Raw genomic sequence first — 20,396 nt, forward strand, 5'->3', positions numbered from 1 at the left:
CAGTTAAACTCCACATTTTAATTCCCTGTATTTGGCTTCTGCTCTACAGCAAATGGGAGGAAATATTTCTTTCTGCCCATGCCTATCTTTCAGAGAATCTCTAAAATGCGCCAGAAACTTTAACCTGTACATGTAGCACCTGGATGTGACTGAAACTTCCACAACTGCTGTCACATTAACATCTACAGTAATCCTCATTTTAAAAATTGTAACTTGCAATTTAACGCGTCCATGCCAACGTAAATTAGTCAGGCATTCTGTTTCCAGCAAAGCTAGGTAAGAATATATTGCCTTCTCTTTGTCTTCATCCTGAAGCAGATTATCGTTCCATTAAACCTCAGCTGCATACTTCGTCTTCCCAAATCTGTCAAAATGATACGGGATTGTATTTAAAGTGTTTAAACTAGACTGTATTATTTTGAATCATCATTTACCCAGATTACAGAGTGTTTACATCACCAGCTCAAGGAGCAGGATTCTTTTGGGGATGGGGGAAAGGAGATGATTGGAAACACCAGGACTGACACAAACACCTCTGGGGTAAGCTCTTCACTTTGCCCAGTCCAGTCAAACCATGTAACCTGCAGCTTTTAGCCTCAGCGGTGTGACACAAGCAGCCACCAAGCCCTTTCCTCTGTAATGACACAGGGTACTCAACTCATTTTTTGTTCTAAATGCAGTGTCCTTCGTGTAAGAATGGAATTGCTTGGCATAGTTCAGCTGTAGGGCAGAGGCTGTGACCGCTTTGGGATGGCAGAAGGCGTCAGTGACAGGAGAAATGGGAAAAATAAATAGTTGCTGCCATCACCTGACAAAGCAGGTGATAAGGCTGGAATTCGTCTGAAAATGCAAGTGGTGGAAGCAGCAGAGCTTGTAAATATTGACACAGGGCAACAAGGCAGGATTTTGATACACTGGACACTGTAGTTAGAGCTAGCAAAGAAATCCCTGAGGGCCTTGACTGTGGTTATTGCTTTTGTCTTATTTCATCTCTGTAAAGGTATTACCCTGCTTGTGACAGCCTGGCTCTAAGAGAAGATGGAAAGAGATTATTTAGAGGCAACAGGACAGACAAGTGGATTGTATTCCGTGTTGCTCACAGCAAAGATGCTCCAGGGCAAAATTAAATGAACTGAAAGTCCAGAAAAGTGGCTCCATAAAAATGATGCAGAGCTATATGTTTTTTTCAAATTTTCTTGTAGATGATAGGCAAAGCAATGCAGCCCATGTAATTGTTTTTTATCATCTATCCCACTTTACCAGAAAAGGTTTTTTAACAGAGAATTGCCTTTAGCTTGAAAAGGAATAGTAGGAAAGACTCTTGATGATTTCTTCGACAGCCCAAATTGTTTACAACAAAGGCTCCACAAATAAATAGTCAAATAAAACCCAGAGCTCGGTAAATGAAGAGCACTTGTGACCCAGCAGGGATAAAACGCATTAGCTGTGTGATGAAAGAATTACTTAAACCTGTGGCACTGTCCCTTTCAGTTCTTGGAAATTCAAAATTTAATGAAGCAAAGTACTATTTAATGACTACTACCATTCTCCATAAATAAATAAATAAATAAATAGAAATCAAACTGGAGTAACAGACGAGTTGGTTTTATATATTCATTTTAGCCAAGCTGTAGCTGAAGTGTACATTTTGGAGTAAAACCATAGCAGCTGTCTGGGAACATAAACTGCTGGAGGTTATTAAGTAAACTTTTGTATTTATTCTAATGCAATACTTTCCTGGTCACACCTGCCATCCTTTTGAGGTCAGTTTTGTGCTAATGCCCGTATTTTGTGACTATGCTATATAAAACTATCTCTGGCTTGTTCTGTTAGACACGAGTCAAGGGGTGCCATGCGTGTGAGCGTGTATTTGCTCTGTAATCCCGTTCTGCATCTAGCTGTACGTGGAATGCAGGGGTATGAACTCTCTGCTGAGCCAGGGAAGGGAAAGTAAGGGTTGGACTGAGGCGAAGGGCTGAGCTTGCTGTATGAACCAGTTGTCTAAGCATGCCCTGAAACCCTCATCCCTCTCCTGTGCAAGACAGATGTCCAAACTCTTCTAATCTTTTCCATACCAAGAGGCTCACAGAGGCAATGGATTTTGGTAAGAACAGTCATCAGAGGTGACATGAAAAACATCCCCTTCTATCTCCTAGAATATTAAATTGGGCTGCTGTTCTCCCTGCTCACAGTGGGTGTGTGCAAATCACCTCCAGGTGTCAGGATGAAAGTCCTCACATAAAAGTAAGGAACACTGATCCAAAGCATTTCTGACTTCTGTTGGGCTATGTCTTACAGCTGTCTCCAAGAGCAGAGACAGAGCTGCTGCTGATTCCCAGTGGGATAACGTCACTGTGTGGTCCAGCGTGAGGCTGTCCAACAGAGGGAAGTAGAACAGGAGATTAATTTAGGTAAAATTCTTTTAGCTGAAGATTACCTTTCTGTTTGGCTTAGCAAAAGTGCTAAATCCAAGGTGAAGAACATGGACTTGGTTCAAAGCATGGGGCTTTCTTCTACATCATTTATTTTCAAGACTGTCCGTAACTGAAGGGCTTTTAAGAATCTGCTCAGATCAGAAGACTGGTATGTAGGTTCGCAGCCTAGGAGTGAAGAATTGTTATAAATGACTCAATTATGGAAGCTATAAAAGGCCAAAATGTAAACTTCAGTGTTCTCTTAGTAATCAAGTAATGTTCTTTTAGTCTATAATGGGACAGGAATTTTCCAAACATTTTTTTAAAGAATGCACATTTGGCAAAAGAATATTTTGTATCTAAATTCATCTATTGAAAATAAACATTTTTTCAAATTACATTCTTAATTTTTTTCTGATATTGAAACACTTTGCTTGATCTGAAATTATATTTTGAGTTGCCAAACACCTTGAAACGCTAAGCACATTTTTGAAACCATATCTGTATTTATATCTATTTAACTTTTAGAAATCTCTCGCAAACAAAGAGCATCCTTTGTTTGCTCAGCACTTTAATAATATAGGACACTATCTTCCCAATAAGCTGAAGCTAATATTTACAGTGTTCGATTGTGAAGACATTTTTAGCTCTTGGGAAAAATACTGCCAAATTTCTCACGTTCTTGTGCTAGATAGAACATATTCTGTTTAGTTTAAGGTAGTGAAAACATGAATGATGTCACCATCAATTAATTTCTGTTGGTCTCATTATGCAACCAACCAACCAAACAAAAAATCCTCCACACAAAAGAATTTGTCAACTAAAGCAAGCTTTAGCGTTACTCTTTGTAACTGGGGATAACTGGTCCTGAAGAACTGGACTGAGAAGAGCCAATATAAGGCTGTGCCTGGTGATACACCTCGCTTCAAATTTCCCTGGAGAGGCAGCAAACCTATAAATTTGACAGCACACTTTGCAGTCCCAGGATTTGGATATTCTCCAGGGAATTGCCCATCAAAATCACAAACAGCTTTTTTGCGTGTGTGATTTTACCCAAATCACATCCCTTTACCAGCTCCTTAGGCAATGCATAAAGCATTCTGTTCAGATGAAACAGCTTTGTTTGTCAGTCATTTCACAGCGCGTGATTAATGCTGTTATCTGTCCATTAATAGTAGCAATAAAGCATTTAAGCAGAATGAATGACTAGGACATAATAGCGCTGCTGGTAGAGTTTCTCTTCTTTGCCTGTGTGCCTTTGCTCCAAGATAACCAAAAATTGTTCCAGACATGCACTGTCTTTCAGTCAAAAAGGTGAAGTCCGTGTGTTGTAGTCCTGATGTGTTTTTTGGCACTTTTGGGTGTTGTTTTATTATTATTTTCTTAGTTCTTACAACTCTGGTAGCTTCCAAGGGTAGCTGTGCCTGGGTGGAAAGGCTACGTAAGTCAGAGGCACATCTCTCAAACTTCAGGGATGTGTTTCAGTGGTGGCCTTGGTCTAGATCAGTTCTGATTTTCTCCTTCCCAGTTATCATATTCCCGTTGTTTATGGGCAGCTCTCCTCCTGCTCCTCCCTATAGCACTGAGAGGTTTATGTTTTATCTGGGAAAGGAATCTTAATCTTGGGTCTGTCAGCTGAAGTAAATAAGCATTCCCAGTGAAAGTCATGCTTGCACACATCTGCATTTTATGTCTATTAAGAATTTACTGGATAAAAGAGGGCATCATCTGAATTCAATAATCATGTGTTGGTTTAGTGAGCAGGTGCCTATTCCCACCAGATAGACTTGTCCAATATAAGGAGGTGATGATTTGTGTGTTTGTTTTTTTAATATAAATTACATGTTTAGCTTGCTGAGTTGATTTAGGATGGGAGTGTGGGAAAGGATGTCTGGAATTACTATAATGATTTGTCGGTCCTTCTGCTAACTAATTCTTTTTCCTTATTACTCACCTCCCTTTTATTAGTTATCCTCCTAGAGATTAGGTTTTACAAAAAAAATATTAAAAAATAATAAAAAATATCTACCTCCGGCTTGAGTTCCACTAATCGGAGTACAAGAGAGAAAGCTTTAATGCAGTGTCAGTAGACTGGCTGTTTTCTGTACTTATGAGAGATGGGTTCATGCTTTTCCTTATGGCTGTATTATCTCTGTTGTACACTTGAAGTGCTAAGACTTAGTGAGATTTATTGAACTATTAAGATGGGCTATCAGGTATATCTCCTAGATGATAATATTCATCGTTCTGCATTCGTACAACTGCTCCCTTGGGAAGGTCACAGAGGAGGAACAAGATAGAATTAATGCTTTGAAAAACAAGAGTGCACCCTGCACCATCAATAACCCTGTGGGTCACAGGTGACAAACTTAAATTTAGAGAGTGCTCCCAAGAGATGGGAACTGGCACAGCTTCCTGAGGGCTTAAAATCCAGCTTCAGAACTCAGTGAATTGTTTCTGCACCATTCTACCATTTTTTTGAGCTACGTCTTTCTTTCTTTCCTCTTTTTTTCATTGGCACTGCCCTGCAGATGGTTGCATAGCAGGGCTGATGGAGAACTCCTGCCTCCCATCTCAGGTAGCTTCCTTCAGACGTCCTGGTGAATGAACGTCTCTGCTGGTAATGCTTCTCCACTTCGGGTGCCAACACTTGAACAAATCAATCCTTTTTGTGTGCTAGCCACCAAGGGACCAACTGACAGCCTCATCTATGATGGCTTCATAACGTGCCCTCTGAGCTCTGTGGCTGCCCATGGTATGTCTTTGTACCCGTTAGGAGCACCGAGTCACTGTGGTTTCTTGTCACCATGTTCAAAGCTGGATTCAAGCTGAGACCCCAGATGTCTTCATGGTCTAAAATATTAGTAATTAATCTGAGTTTGCAGTGTTTCTGTGTTAGAGAAAGCTTTTACTTTAATAGCCTTTGTTTGAATGTATTATTCTAAGTAGATCAGCATGCTAAAATTTGCATTGTAAAAGATTGTTTTGGAACAAAGCAGGATCTAATGAGCACATAGTAAATCCCTTGGCTCTGCAGCAGAGTCACAATAAGCATAATAGCTCTTGCTGAATGAATCCCACACAGCCTAAAAGCTTTTTTCTTTAAAATAAAATAGCAACCCTGCAGGATTTAGTGCAGACAATATGCAAAGATCGTTTAAGGGACTGTTGTGGAAAGAGAAAACAAACGAGAATGACTCCACTTGGGCTCCTTTGAAAGGACCTTTTGTGATCACTTCATTAGACAGTCTGTTTAAATATACATATACATATATATATTAATTCAAGAATGACTTTATTCTAATGGAAGCATCAATAAATTCGACTCTGTTTTTTCTTCCTCCCTGTGGTCTCTGGCAGCTGAAGTGCCAGGAAGCATTTTATCATTTCTCAGACTTCTTACTGAAGGTTCAATGTGCAGTATTTATTCCTCTAGCAAAAGACTGAAAATGTGAACTAATGAAATTACACAAGAACACTGAGAACTCTCTTTGATTTAAAAACAATAAAATAAAAAATTGAACTCTTGCATTTTACTTTCATCCTGACTGAGCTTGGGTAGTGACTGGAGATGCTGTTAGATGTTCTGCCTAGTTTTAGGTTAACGTCTTTGTCAGAAAAGGCACCTTCAAGTTGCATGTTTGCTGCCTGCCCTTTCTGCAAGGATAAAACCAGTTTACCTCCCAGACATACTAGGATAGGCATCCTAAACCGTTTCATTGGCTGTTTGGAAGAAAGTTAATTGAGATTAAAGTGTTGAGAGGTTGCCCAAAGGGATTGTGGAGTCTCCATCCTTGGAGATATTCAAAAAACATCCGGATGTAGTCCTGGGCAACCTGTTCTAGGTGGCCCGGCTTGAGCTGGGGGATTGGATCAGATGGCCTTTGGAGGTCCTTTCCAACCTCAGCCATTCTGTGATTCAGCTGCGACATGCGCTGATACGATCAACTCCAAACTTGTGATATAATTTCTTCTCTTGATTTCTTTCTGAGTTTGAAAAGTTTAAATTTGAAATTTGGTGCATTTATAGTATAAATCAAGCCCAAAGGTTTCAAGCATGGATGTTTTAATCCTAGAACCTGGCTTTATCAGAGGCCTTTAATCTTGCTTCAGGGTTGTACACCCAATTTTTGCTTTAAATTAGGCAGAAGAAATAAAGAAATGTTCACCTGAGATACCAAAGTAAAATGGGAAGGGGTTTGAAATGTAAAGCAACTCTTCTCCTCAAAAGCTTAAAGGCTTTCCCCATTTGACCACAGATTCAAAGCCCAAACCTGAACCTAAACTAGGTGCCCAGAAAACCCATCTAAATATGACAATCTTTGCCTTTACCTCTATCTCAGAGATGTATTTAATGTGTTAATGGGATGGGATTTAACCAAATTTACTGGTCCTTGTCACTTTTTTCCCCACTGGGAGATGAGTTTCCTGAAGAAAAGAATTACTTGCTTTATGAACAATATCCATACACGACAACCCTGGCTAGGGCAGGAATTGACCTCTGATCAAAAGCACAGTGCCTGGCTATGTTATCTGAAGGAGCAGGTTTGTTAATATGGAGTCTTGTAAACCTCAGGGGAATTAAATTACTTATGGGCTAAATGTATACTAAGACTAAGTGTCAGCTACTGTTCTTAGATTTTTTTTTCCAATAGGAAATTAAAGGTTTAGAGAGTCATATTCCAGATACCAGAATTGTTAATAGGTTTAAGGCCTTGTTTTTTTGCAGGCAGTGATTGAGCAGCAGAGTGATTGAGGAATATACTGATCTTCACATATGCCAGTGGAAATGGAGACAACAATGACAAATGTTGCCAAATGCAATGTTCTTTATAAATGCTGTTTTTAGGAAGTGCCCCAGTTCTGTTCTCTGTTAGCTCTGTACTCTTCTAGAAAGTTTCATGGAAGCACCACGTGAACACCTACACAAGTCAAGTAAGGGGCCCCTACTCGGACCTGCAGCACTCCTCCTCTTCTCCTGGCATCTGACATGCTGCAGTCTGGTTTGGGCTTCTGTCATGCTCATCTGATCTCGTCTTCAGTCTCTTTTAAGCAGCATCCAAGCGAGCGCTGGACTTACAGCAGTTGTGTGCACCGGTTCTTCTTTCTTGAAAAGCTTCTGAATTGACTAGTCAGCATTGTTTGGTGTTTTGGCTGCAGGTTAGTAAAGCTCAGAGTCTGGCAGTACAAGTGTTTTCCTAAGAATTTAAATGCTGCAGGAGCTCAGCTTCAGATTTTCTGGTGTCAGCCTAATGTATGCATGCCTTTATCCTTTGCTGAGACTTGAATTTAGAGGGAGATTTTCTCTGCAGTCTTTTGGGATCAATGAGAAGAAGCAACCAAAAGAAATCACGTGAATGAGAAGTGAGGAACAAGGATGATGGTCTGGTCTTTAATGCTGTTCCATGAATCCCAGGTGGATTGGGTTTTTCCAAGGCCAATTTGTTGAATTTTAAGTTACAGTACAAACAGTGTCTGCATTGACAGATTTGCAGAAATGACTGGCAGTGGTTCTATTGATTTGGGAAAAAGTTGAGTAAATTTGCAAAAAGGCAGAAAATGATTTTCATCAAATGTATTCTTTAAAGAATATATTATGAGGAGCATCTGGCTGGGACGATTACCAAACTAAACTAGAGATACCAAACTGCATTTACTTTATGCAAGGAAAAATGTTTAGGGTTGCAAAACCCATCACAGCTGGAATTACACCAGGAGAAGACATCTGCAGCTTCTTTCAGACTTGAAGAGAATTCAGAGAAAGCAGTTATCATGGCTAGTCTCTGAAGTTTAGGGGTACATCTTTATGTGATAGGGGCTGTTAACATCTCATGGAGGATTTTGAGGTGCCAACTTCATGCATTTGCTAAGAAAAAAGCCTTTAAAAATGAAAAAACTTGCCCTTGGATAGACTGTCCTTTCTCCCTGTTTCCATCCTTCATGCTGCCTGTACTGTCAGACATGAATGTCATCTCTAAGTGATTATGCCAACGAGCCTGATGGCAGACAAGCAGTGCTTAGCCGTTCATAAGGCTGGCAGTAACGAGAGCGGTAGATGTCAGGATCCCCAGAAGCAGGATCTGCTTCTCAGCCATCTGAATCCTCAGAGGTTGGGTTTGGGAATGGGGTTTGGGAATGGGGAGCAGGCTCCAGTGCCCAGCAATGAAGGCTGGTGTCTGTGTGAGCACTCCTAGTATTTCTCTGAGTACAGACCTTGCTGCATTTTGCTGTCATTTTGACCTTGTGCTCAATTCCTGCTATGCTTTACTTGGCTGTGAAACCTTCTCAGCAGCTCCTCTGGAAACGGTCTTATCATAGCAGGTGTTCTTGTCCAGTATCACTGTGGTTATGGATGAATTTTTCTGGCTGAAAACAAGAATTGCAGAACCACTTTTGGTTAGGGTAGTAGTTTAGTCTTTGCCATCCCAGGTAATGCATATTGGTAATCTGTATCTAGAGCACAAACCTATGCAATGTTGTGTTTTCAGCTAGCCTGTGCAGTGTCAGTCCGTTCTCATTTCTCTGAAGGCTTTGGGCAATTTCCATCCCCCCTCACCAAGACAGTTGAGAGAGTCTGCAGTTTTTCACAGAAGGGAATTCTGCTTCACGCATAAAAGCATCAGCTTCTTTCCTAGGCATGCCTGTGTCAAAGGTTCACTATCCTTTGCAAAATGTGCAAAATATGGGTTTATGAAAATTGGATTATTGCTTGAGGTATATGGGACACTTTTAATATTTTAAATCGTCTTCTCCCTTCTGTAGCAGACAGTCTATTAATTTATCAGACTTAGTCCTTTACACACACAATTTATATTTGCAGCAAGACAGCAGTTGCTGAGTGTGAGTTTCTCTAGACCATGTTTCAATTTCGTTATTCTCATTTTTTTTCCTACAAGAGGGTAAACAGGAGGGTTTTAACTTTTCACTATTGTCACATCTGAGATCTTAGCTGACTTCTGTGTAACCTCTAAGAAATATGTAAAGGACAACCTCTAGATTTGCTACTCAACAGCCAGCAGAGAACTTTTAGAAATGTGCATGAGTTGAGTGTCTCATTGCAGGATCATTATGGTCCTATTGCCTTTTTTCTCAAAAAGCGATTTATCTATAAATATTAGAAAGCCCCAAGGGAACAGAACTAAGAGGTCAAACCTCAATCAATTCTAACAAATTTTAAGGGTTAGTTGAGTAGCTGTGAAGTGAATTTTTTACTGTCCTATAAAGAAAAAGTTCCATTTTGATTCTGCCATGAAACCTCACAATAGATAACTTTGCAAGAGCTTCTGACAGCGTGTCCTTGAAATCTATCACAAGTTCCACAAAAAGCAGCCAGCTCACGTGTTCATCACTGTGGCAATTGAAATAATAATAATAATAATGAGATAATACTAGTGCGAGACGCATTAGTCATGACTGCATCCACTGTATTCTCCAGATCTGTGCTTCTTTCTTTAAGTTTATGCTGCGGAAGCTGCATGAGCCTGGAAGAAAACATGAGAAGATCCCCACGTGGAATTCAGCCCTCCCAGATCAGCAGTCTGCAAATGCTGCTATGTGCTCCCAGCTTCACAAGGCAGCAAGAGCAGTGGGCCTAGGTATTTACACATCTATGTGATAAGACTGTTCTCGTTACAGAAATAGCTTTTATGCATGAGATTTTTGTCTCACTCCTCCCTGTATATCTGCTGTTAGCAGGTTATCTATAAACAGCTGCTAGGAGGAGCTGAAATCATGAAGTCCAGGGTTGCAGCAGAGAAAGACACGATCAGTCAGTCAAGCAAGGACCCATCTGGGTCCTTTAATCTGCAGGCGTTGGTCAGATGCTTATCCTGTAATCTTTAACAAAACATATGATCTATGAATCTTGAGATGTGATTTCTTCCTTTTTCAGTTATTTCTTTGGCTGCCAAAGTCTCTCTGATGTAGGCTGTTTTGTCCCAGCATGGAAACACGTTTTGCTTTGTAAGTGCACTATTTAATAGCACAGATGATTTTGAGATCCAAGAGATGGGACTTTTTAACACCATACTTGTGGCTGCCTATAAAGGTGATCATAAATATGCTGTCAATGAACAACATGAGACCACGTGATTAATTTTTCCGTATGATGTGTGTGATTATGACAGCTCCCTGGTTTCAAATAGCTTCTAACATGGACTGAAAAACAGAGAGAGAGCACTTTATCTAGCACATCTGATTAAATATGACACTCTAGTCAGCACTGAGAATACATGGAAGAAAGAATATCCATAAAACCCCATTAGAAAAAAATAAAATGTCAGGCTATAAATTACTCTGAAATATCAATTTTCAGCAAGCTACGTAAATTGTAAATATCAGAGGTGCAAGATCCATAAACGTGCTATATTCGTGCTAATTTTCTGCTTCTAGAGTGGGCATTAGAAGAATTGCCACATCCATTAAGGACTGGAGGATAAGTAGAGGGCTCTGGTGCACTGGGTGGTAAAAGACCTCATTGGCGTGTTTCAAATTTTACTCAAAGGATACTTTCTGATTTAGACCTTTTTGGTCCATGGCTGACTAGAGAGAGGCCAAAGAAATAACATTATCTTCCTAAGCATGTTTTTAATGTTAACAGTTATGTTTCTGTTTGACTTCATCAGAGTAGGCATTTTCCTGTAACTTTGTGTACACATGGACTTTATTTTACACAGTGACATTAAAGGAGCTGAGAAGGGCCCAGCGGTACCAGTTGTTGTGAATTTACCACCTGGCTTGTGCATCCTCCTGCCCTTCAGGCATTGCATCTTTTGCCAGAAAATACTTATTATTTTTTTTCATCCTGAGGAGCCACAACGTGAGCACTCTGTCAGATCTCCTCGTTTGGTGGTCTGTTGTGATGCAAAGCATCTTCATCTCCAGGCTGTTTGTACCCTGAAAAGGCCTGTGAGCCCACTGGCAGCCTTCATATTTAATGGCCAGATCTGGGGGGCATTTCCAGCTGGTAAATTAAAACAGAAATACTCCAGTGGAAAAGGCTTTGTTTAGACAAAGTTTCTAAAGCAGATCAAATACTTTTTTTTTTTTTTTTAATGTTGTTGAAAGATTGGGTTTTGCTGTTTTTGCAATGAAGGTGTGGGTGTCTTGGTTTAAGGTCCAAACTGTAAGGTGAGCTTAATGTTTATATTTAAAAAATAAAAATTAAAAAAAGACAGCTTTTAACACTGAACATCTCAAAAACATCACTGGTTCAATTTAAGCAGAACATTTTGGGATAATTGGGGGTGGGGGGTTAGGGGTGACAAAGTGCCCGTGTTTCAACTGGTGAAAATATTTAAGATTTATGTTATTCTTGACAATTTAGGTCAGCAAAACTTCTGAAACATTTGAAAATTCTTTCATGATTCTTTCATGATAGGAAAATCCTTTCCAGTCCAGCCACAGGTGTGTGGGGGTAGTCTGGAAGACATCCATCTTTGATAGGCTTTGCTTTGAAAAATGAAGAAAACCTGAGATCTCTGACTTCTTAGAATTCCCATGCTGGTATATGATAAACCAGGGATATCTGCGCTGCTTTAAAAACTCCTTCCATCTCATCTGTTGGCTTCATGCAGAAAAGAAGGTCTGAAATCTGAAAGGTTATTTCTCTGTAGCGGTGCTCAGGTGGAGTTCAGAACTGTTTTTATAAAATATCAGGGTCCAGTTCCAGCATAAGAGTCCCCTTTTAGGATGTGCTGAACGTCCAGCTCTGAAGCGCTGCCCCTGGCAGAAACCTTTGTAGAAACTCCAGGTGATGGTGCTCTGCTGGGCAAATAGGAAACGATGGGACCTGCTGCCACGTGCACGTTGTGGAGCTGATTCTTGCCGTTTTCTCACTGCTGGAAGATGTAGGCAGTGATTATTCCTTTCAGCAAAGGGCTGCTGAAGGTGCCGCAGGTTTTTGGAAAAGGATAAAACACCAAGCTGCTGCGACACTACTGCCAGTTATATGGTACCGGTCCCCTCTGGTGCTGCCTCCAGAGAGTGTGCTAACAATGAAAAATGCGCTTGAAGCCTCGGATTATTCCAAATCTCATTAACTGCTTGATTTTAGGGAAAGTTCCTAGAGATCATGGTCTGTCTTTCCAATCCAAGTTTTCTAAGTTCAAAGAGTTAACTGTGTCCTCATCTGTGCCCTCATACCAATCCAACCTTTTTTTTACCTTTTAATTTTGAGAATATTTGTGCTAAATTAAATAGCCTTGTGCAGTCGGCTTAGTGGAGTGAAATAACGTCATACGTAACCTTGTGTAGCTACATGCTTTATTGAAAGAAGCAATGAATAACCTCTACCATTAATTGCTTGTAGACCGCACTTATCTTGTCTCCTAAAAGCACGCACAGGAATGGCCAGAGAATATTCGAATTTCATTGCTGTTTTTGGAAGTAATGAGTCAGTTGGTAAACACGCATTTTCAAAAAAAAAATAATATATATATACATATATATGAAGGTAACATGGGGTTCTTTTCAGTTTGCAAGGGACTGACTCCAAGGAGAGTTAGAGCCCTCCCTGTAATCACAGTGAGGGCCTTGCAGATGGCCCAGCTGAGAGTTCTGACATCCCCCGGGGCAGACGTGGCACCAGTGCAAATGTCTGACCTGCAGGGCTGCTGGCCGTGCCAGCACTGTGCTCTCTGTGTATTGCCATGACAGGAACTGATTGTTCCAGCAGTCGTCCAGCTCTACATCCTGCTTCAACGGTGACCAGGCTTCCAGGCTTTTTTAGGTTTTGTTTTGTTTGTTTTTTTTGAGAAACTATTTTGTGACTGAAAGGGCCAATCGTTTTGGACGAATTTTACATTGCACTTTCTCACCTCCTACTCTCATTCCTAAAATGCCTGGTTTTCACCAAAAGTGTTTTTCTTATCTTTTTCCTGTTTTTTTTTTCTTTCCTCTTTGCCCTTCCAGATGTCGTTAACTTTTTTTTTTTTTAATATTTTGGATGAAGTTATTTCAAGACTTTTTCTGAATTTTTAGGAAACTGATTTTTTTTTTTTTTAAATCTTGCAAAAAGTTATACTTTGGACCTTCATCAGGAAGTAAAAATAGGAAAATCTACTTTCTGAGAAAGTTTCTTCTTGTTTGGCAACAATTCAGGCATAGGGATCTATTAGCCTTTTAAAATCATGTACCTGACCTTCATTTGGAGAACACACAGCTTTAGGTCATGGCAAACAAGTCACGGTCTCATCTTGTTTTTTCTTTGACAAATAGAATACAATTTCTGACTACTTTATTTTATAATATACAATATAGGTATAGTATGATGCTTATATTGTAGGACAGCCATATCTCAGGTGCACAGGAATAGCTAATAATTAGCGTAGGTAAATCATTGTAGCACAAACCACAAACATTATCATTCCACGTGTAATTCATCCCTGATGTGGGTACTTATTCTTCTTAATACTTAATATGTCTGTTTATAGAAAAGTTGATTGAGATAATTAGCAGTAAAAATGCTAAGGTAACACAGCTATGGTAACATTTATATTGCTATCAATTTTGTTTATAGCAGCCTAAAGAGCAATGCTGAAATTAACTACAATTAGCAAATAAATTGAGTGTCTCTTGGAATTACTTGATCATGTCTTAAAATGTTGCTCGTGGAGGAAAAGCCAAATCCCTGGGCTGCGGCAGCTGCACTGAGCAGAGAAGCACACGAAGTAGAAGCCTGTTTGCTTCTCTGCTCTTGCTGTCATCAGCTGGAACTGTTGCCCTGTTTCCCGGGGCATCTTCTGAGCCTGTATTTACATTACCTTCAGTGCAGCCTCTGCTGTTTGCCTAGAATAAAGGTTTGAGTCCAATGCCAGAAACAAAGCTTACTGTTAGGGATTTGCCTCTCCTTGGGGATCAAAGGGCTGACTTCGCCTTTCAGTGATGTTGCACCCCTGTAGGGAGAGGGTCAGAGAGACCGTTCAACTCCCACATTCTCAGTAAATGAACCTTCAAACACACAATTAACGTTGGCAAGTCAGTATTAGAGCTAGGGAGTGCTCTTACCACAGAAGATAGCCAAAGATATGGAAGTTTGTCTCCTCTGATTGCCTGAAATGTGTTTCGGGGGATTTGGGCATCATTTTATGCTCACAGGTAAAAATAAATTCCCTTTGCTGCTTTACCTGGCTCTCACCACCAGTCGGGTAGGAGGAGTGAAGCTCTCATATGTAACCATCTCTCCCATAGATGGTTTTGTTTCAAAAATGCTTCATATCAAAAGGTAACAAGAAAAGCTCAGGCCTGCATTATTGATGCCAGAGGCATCAGACTTGGGCTTCTTGGCAGCTGCGAAGATGAGATCCTGATCATCTGTAAGCTGAGCATTTCGCTGAGGATTAGTGGTTACCTCAGGTGTGGGTTTGAAGTGTTTGCAGGTTTGCTTCACACAGTAAAGCACTTTAAGAGCTCTGTTTGATAAATGTTACATAAATGCATGTCATTATTTTTTTGACATAATTTCCCAATTAGATGTGGAGAGAAATGGGTTAATACTGTTAAAAATGGGTTATTCAATACAGTTTGGGGAATGAAAAGAGCAGGAGAATCAACCAGTTTCAGGGGCAGCTGCCAACTCACCTCTCTCTCATCTGTTTCACGCAGTAAAACCTTCCCCATCCTTTCATCTTTCATCATATTTCAAAGACTTCTTGTAGTCAGAGCAATGGCTTTCTGAATCATGCATATCTTTCAATTCCATAACCGGCAGGGTAGTACTCCCCATCCTCTTGATTAAGACACAAGACCTGAGCCTTCATCTAAATCTTATGTGACTACTGTAAACTACCGGGATCTTGGCCGGTTTTGGGTGCACGTACTTGGTTGTACTACTGAAACTCTTTTATTTTGTGTGAGATGAATCATTGGGATGGAAAGGGAGAGGAGAAAAGCTTTGCTCTTTACTTAACAGTGCACTGAAATGGGTAAGGGGACAGTCACGTCCGTGTCCCACTGAACAGCAGCCAACCTCATGGAGTGAAACAGGAGACTTCTTTGGCTGGAAAAGAAATGACCCGTAGTCAAGCAGCTGTGGTGTTCATCTGGAATACAGATAAATGGTGGCACAACGATGTCTGCCTGGTGCTACACAGGTATCTAACAGCCTCCTCGCCCCGTGTGCTTTATCTCCAGTTCTCTTTCTCTGGCATTGGACATCACATCCTTACCAGGGAAACGCCTCCCACTTGTGCTAAAAGAGAAGTTAGGCATCCCCAGAAAAAAGCAGTTATCCAGCGTGAATGAGCATTGTCACAGGAGGCAGTTTCCTTGAATATTTCCTAGCTGTCTCCTTTGATAGAGGCTGTTTCCTTCCTTTCCTCTCTTCAGCATATTTTCTCTTTAAAGAGCAAAATGGGGCTGGGAGGTACAGGGAAGAGGTGGGTGAATGTAAATGTAAGCAATCCAGCCAGCCGCAGATGGGGTGGTCACACCACAGTGCAAATTCACACTGCTTGCTGAGCACCGCAGATCCTGGCTGACAGTGGGAGTATTATCTAGCCTGAGGCTGCTGCTGTCTTTTTTTTTTTTCTCCTCCCTGTTTTCTTCAAAGCCAGGTGTCTGAGTTCCCTGTGGATTTCATCTGGGGAGAATTAATCACTGGTAAATAACTATTTGTGTTGAATTTACAGATGAGCTAAACTGTTTCCTTTAATGTTGCAGTTTAGTACCTTTTCCTTTTCAGGTTTGCATGAGCACCAGCATTTGAAGGTAATAAATCTGTTGCTCAGATAATGTATTTGCCCTTGGTACCAAAATACATAAATAAAAATTACAAGGTCATTAACCATATCAAAAGAAAGAAAAATGTGCTGTGCATTAAATAGCTGACTGCTAGGATGGGTTGGGAAAAAGCAGTATACTGAAGTGTACTGCTCATCTACCCTTCTGATCATGAAAATAAATTAATTCCTTTCTTTTTCTTAGCACTTCCCCTTTGCACTGGAAACCCTCAGCATATGCCAGTCCAAATTTATGAGCAGTGTGTTTTTCGGCGTATTTCATTTATCAAATGCAAATTCCTGTGGCCAGTGATTTACTACAGGACTGTTCAGAAAGCAGCAAATAAGTGTTATCTAACAACGTATTTAAAAAAACAAAACAAACAAACAAACAAAAAAACACACAAACTGGAGGAGATGATTTTATCTGCCACTTCCCAAGCAATTTATCTTTGTCCCTGAGAAGGCAGGTTAGCTGCAGGACTGCCCCAGGTTTTTGTTCTGGAGCACACTTGGTCTGGAAATGAGCTCTTATGCTGAGTAAAAGGCAGCCTTGGAAAACAGGGGATCATTTCTTATATTTTAATATCTTTTATTTATTTCAGCTAGACAATAGTACTAGGTGCAGACCTGAGGGCATTGAACCACAAACGTCACTGACCATGTGTGACTCCAAACCTCACTGATTCTTAGAGACAGCTCCTGTGTTTCCCACCATGGGGGTCAGACAGTAAATAATCAACAGGAAAAAATTACCCCGTGTTTGTACAGCAGTGTCCAGAAAGGCTGGGTGGTACAGTCTCCACATGGCCACTTTTATCCGTCCTCTTCAACCCAGGGGTAGCTGCACCAGGGAGGTTTTTCCCTGCCTGGGAAGGAGACCGAGAAGCCAGCCTGGCTATTGCATGCTCCTCTTCAAAGCTGAGAGCCAGGCACCACAAAGCACAGGGTAGGCAATATGTTTGCTGTCCTCACATCCACTGCCAAGTGTGGCAGTGACCTCTGTGGCTAAATAGACACGTTTTGGTTAATGGTTTTACCAAAACATCCTGTCCTGATGCTCATGTCATATTCTTGGGTAAAATTTCCATGGGACATCCTGTGCTAACGTGGTAAGTCAGAGCGTGTTTCTTATTGAGGAAGGCAGGGCAAAGTGTGTGTGAAGGAGAACTGCTGTGCTGAAAAGCAGTGAAGCCTGCAGGGGCTAGATTAGAATAATAATAATAATTAAAAGCATCTCACAATCCAAGTTGGTTTCTATAATGAGGACATAAGTGTGTTTCCATGCTTTTATCTGTTGGTGTTGTGCATGTAGGTAGTGTTTCCTTCTCCTTCCTACAGTCAATGTTCAAATCCTGTCATAAAAGGCTGTGGGGTGGAATAGGTCACCTAAGATGCTAATGTATGCTAAGTATGTAACATTAGATTTTTAAGGCAGTCACATTTAAGCTATTGAAAGTTTGTTAGTTGATTTGGAGAGCTAATAAAGTAACCCTCATGCAGTAGCAAACACAGCCAGGTGATACAACTGATTTTTGTTGAAATTTCACTAACGAGAGCTAGGTTAAATTAGTCTGTATGGCACAGGTTGCCACCTTGCAGTTTGTCTTCTTCCTAATGGTTCCAAGAACAGTGATGTCATGGGGAAGGGCTTGGATATTTATGACACCTAAATCTTTGTACCTAACACAGCCAGCAGCATTCACCTTGTACTCATTTTCATCAATTCAGGGAAGGAGGGGTTTCACCCTCCCAGCAGGTAAGTCAGGCAGTCATTATTCAGTAGTACCCATCTCCAACTAGGGAACACTGTATGTACATCATCTTAAAAGAAGCAGTCACGTCACCTTAAAAAGAAAACAAATCATTCATTTGTCTTTCCCCAAACTCTCCCAGGTCTGGCAATGCGGAGGAAGCATGGAGGTGTTACCCTGTTCTCGTGTGGCACACATCGAACGCACAAAGAAACCCTACAACAACGACATCGATTACTATGCAAAGCGCAATGCCCTGCGGGCTGCTGAGGTCTGGATGGATGACTTCAAGTCTCACGTTTACATGGCGTGGAACATCCCCATGGCAGTAAGTAAAGGCCACACTGTCTCCTGAACAAAGGCAGAAGTGTGGATACTTGTTCCTACTTAGCTCTTAGAGGTGAAGGATATTACTGCAATCGTATACAGCAGGCAAAGCACTGGAGGAAGAGTTCTGAGCTGGTGAATGCTCAGTACAGAGCTCTGTCATAAACTTGCTTCCTCGGTGTAAGTTTTGTTGTACGCTCAGGAGCAGTGACACAGACTTATAATTTAACTGGAGCACGATGTTTCAGGTTTATGCACTTCCTCAGAAGAAGTCATTAATTTAGGATGCCATTAAACTTGGAGGTGTTCATATGCTACAGTGGTGAGGACTGGAGAAATGTCCATAAATAAATACCATGATTCATCATGAGGCTCAGTGAGCCTCACCAGCATAAAAAACAAAGTATGTGATAAAAGAATCACACATTAACTAGCTTTATTGTCTACTGGCTGAGAGTTGCAATGTGGACGCGTCCTGCTTCTTACTGTGCATGTGAATTGTAGATCGCGTGTGGGGACCTCTAGTAATCTATGTAATATAAATATTAGATAAACTACAGGTTCAATTTATTACTTGATTCTGTAAGTATATCACATGCTACATCTCCACTGAGCATAATTCTTCAAGAGAAGAGATATATGTTACATCACAGTCAGGTGGAAGCTGACTGCTGTTGTATCCTTCAGTGGTATTTGTATCCAAATTATTCATGTGGAGGGGCACAGGGAGAGCAGCTGAGGGGAAGCATACTCAGTTCTGTGAGTAGTGATAACTAAAGTTAACCCTTATATGAGAGATTTGGCCAAAGATGATTGGTTTGAAGTAAATGGAAACAGGCAATGCTCCTGCCTGAGCAGGAAGGTATGCCAGTCCAGCTGTGTCTTGGTGAACATTCACAGTTATGACCCAGAGTCCACCAAAGTCGTGGGAGTCTTGGCAAAGACTTCACCAGATTTAGTTTTGTCCTAAATACCTACTTGTGCTCTGATACCTAGGTAATATATCAAATCCAATTTTTATTAATTTCTGTTGTGTTTTTGAAAACATATATATCTAAAGGAGCAATTTCTCACTTTTTCTGTACATGATGCCTGAATATGTCAGATACTCAGAGATTTGAGTTTTACTTACTGTTGTTCAGTATTGGCATTCTGTGTTGTGCTGAAAGTTAGGTCTCTGAAGGTGTGTTTTGGTTGCTAATTCTGGCATGACAGGTGATTGCAGAGAATTATTTTCCCTTAACAAGGCAATACTGTCTAACTTCCTTCCCACACAAGACTTCCATGATCGTAGAAGGAAGACAAAGCAGTGTTCATTTAAACTTTTAGGGACATTTTGGCCCTGTCTGCACCCATTTGAACAAACGGTAAGTTTCCAACAGGAAGATGAAAAAGAAGTAATCTTGGTAAATGTGTTTACTTGATGCTTTCTGCAAACAAATTCTGAGAATAGAAAAGACATTTAAATAAGCATTTACACCAAAACATGGTTTCCTTTAATCTCTCTGAGATTTCTTATTGATGCAGTTTTCTGCACTGAGCTATACAACAGTGCTTTAAAAAAATAGGCACATCTACATTAAATGGCATAAAATCAGCAGAAATATTGAACATTAAAATTTACTTTCCATAAAATAAATTGATTGATAAAATGTACAACATAAAAATAACCCCATTAGCTCTCAAGAAAAGGAAGCTAGCATGTTAGTGTTCATAGTTATTCTATTGTAGTATTCAGTCTAGATGATTCAAGTACTTTACTGGTCTAAGCCATAAGAAAAACCTTCTACAAGAGAACTAGAAACCTTACTGCCTGGTTACAAAGAATGTCCCTGCATACTAAATCCTGTGGGCATCTAATTTCTGAACCATCACACAGTAACCCAGACTTGATGACTTCAGCTAATACAGAAGTAAGCACAGCATTTTCATAGCTGCTCAATTTGCTGCTCTTGTGATTTGTAGAAATAGCCCAGTAAAAAAGGTGTTGTATTCCCTCATTGTGGAACAGGGATGAAGGGAGGCGAGTAAAATACATGTGTTGCAGCATACAAAACCCATCCAAATTAACCATTTCATAACTCACACCATCTCTTCCACATTTGGCTCCTAAGTTACTGAGGATCTGTGCATAACGTGTATCCTGATTTGTAGATGATCATTGGACATATCTGCAAAGTTGT

General features: G+C 40.5%; 1 protein-coding gene across 1 annotated transcript in view; it reads left to right on the forward strand.

Moving 5' to 3' along the window:
- Nucleotides 1–20,396, forward strand: part of GALNT9 (polypeptide N-acetylgalactosaminyltransferase 9) — a 139,284-nt gene that overhangs the window by 106,279 nt on the left and 12,609 nt on the right. The window contains exon 7 of the mRNA XM_035556844.1: nucleotides 18,029–18,214. Within this exon, the coding sequence (XP_035412737.1) occupies nucleotides 18,029–18,214 (186 nt within the window). The remainder of the gene's footprint in view (nucleotides 1–18,028; nucleotides 18,215–20,396) is intronic.

This window comes from Cygnus atratus, chromosome 17 (genome assembly GCF_013377495.2).
Source record: "Cygnus atratus isolate AKBS03 ecotype Queensland, Australia chromosome 17, CAtr_DNAZoo_HiC_assembly, whole genome shotgun sequence".
NCBI lineage: Eukaryota > Metazoa > Chordata > Aves > Anseriformes > Anatidae > Cygnus > Cygnus atratus.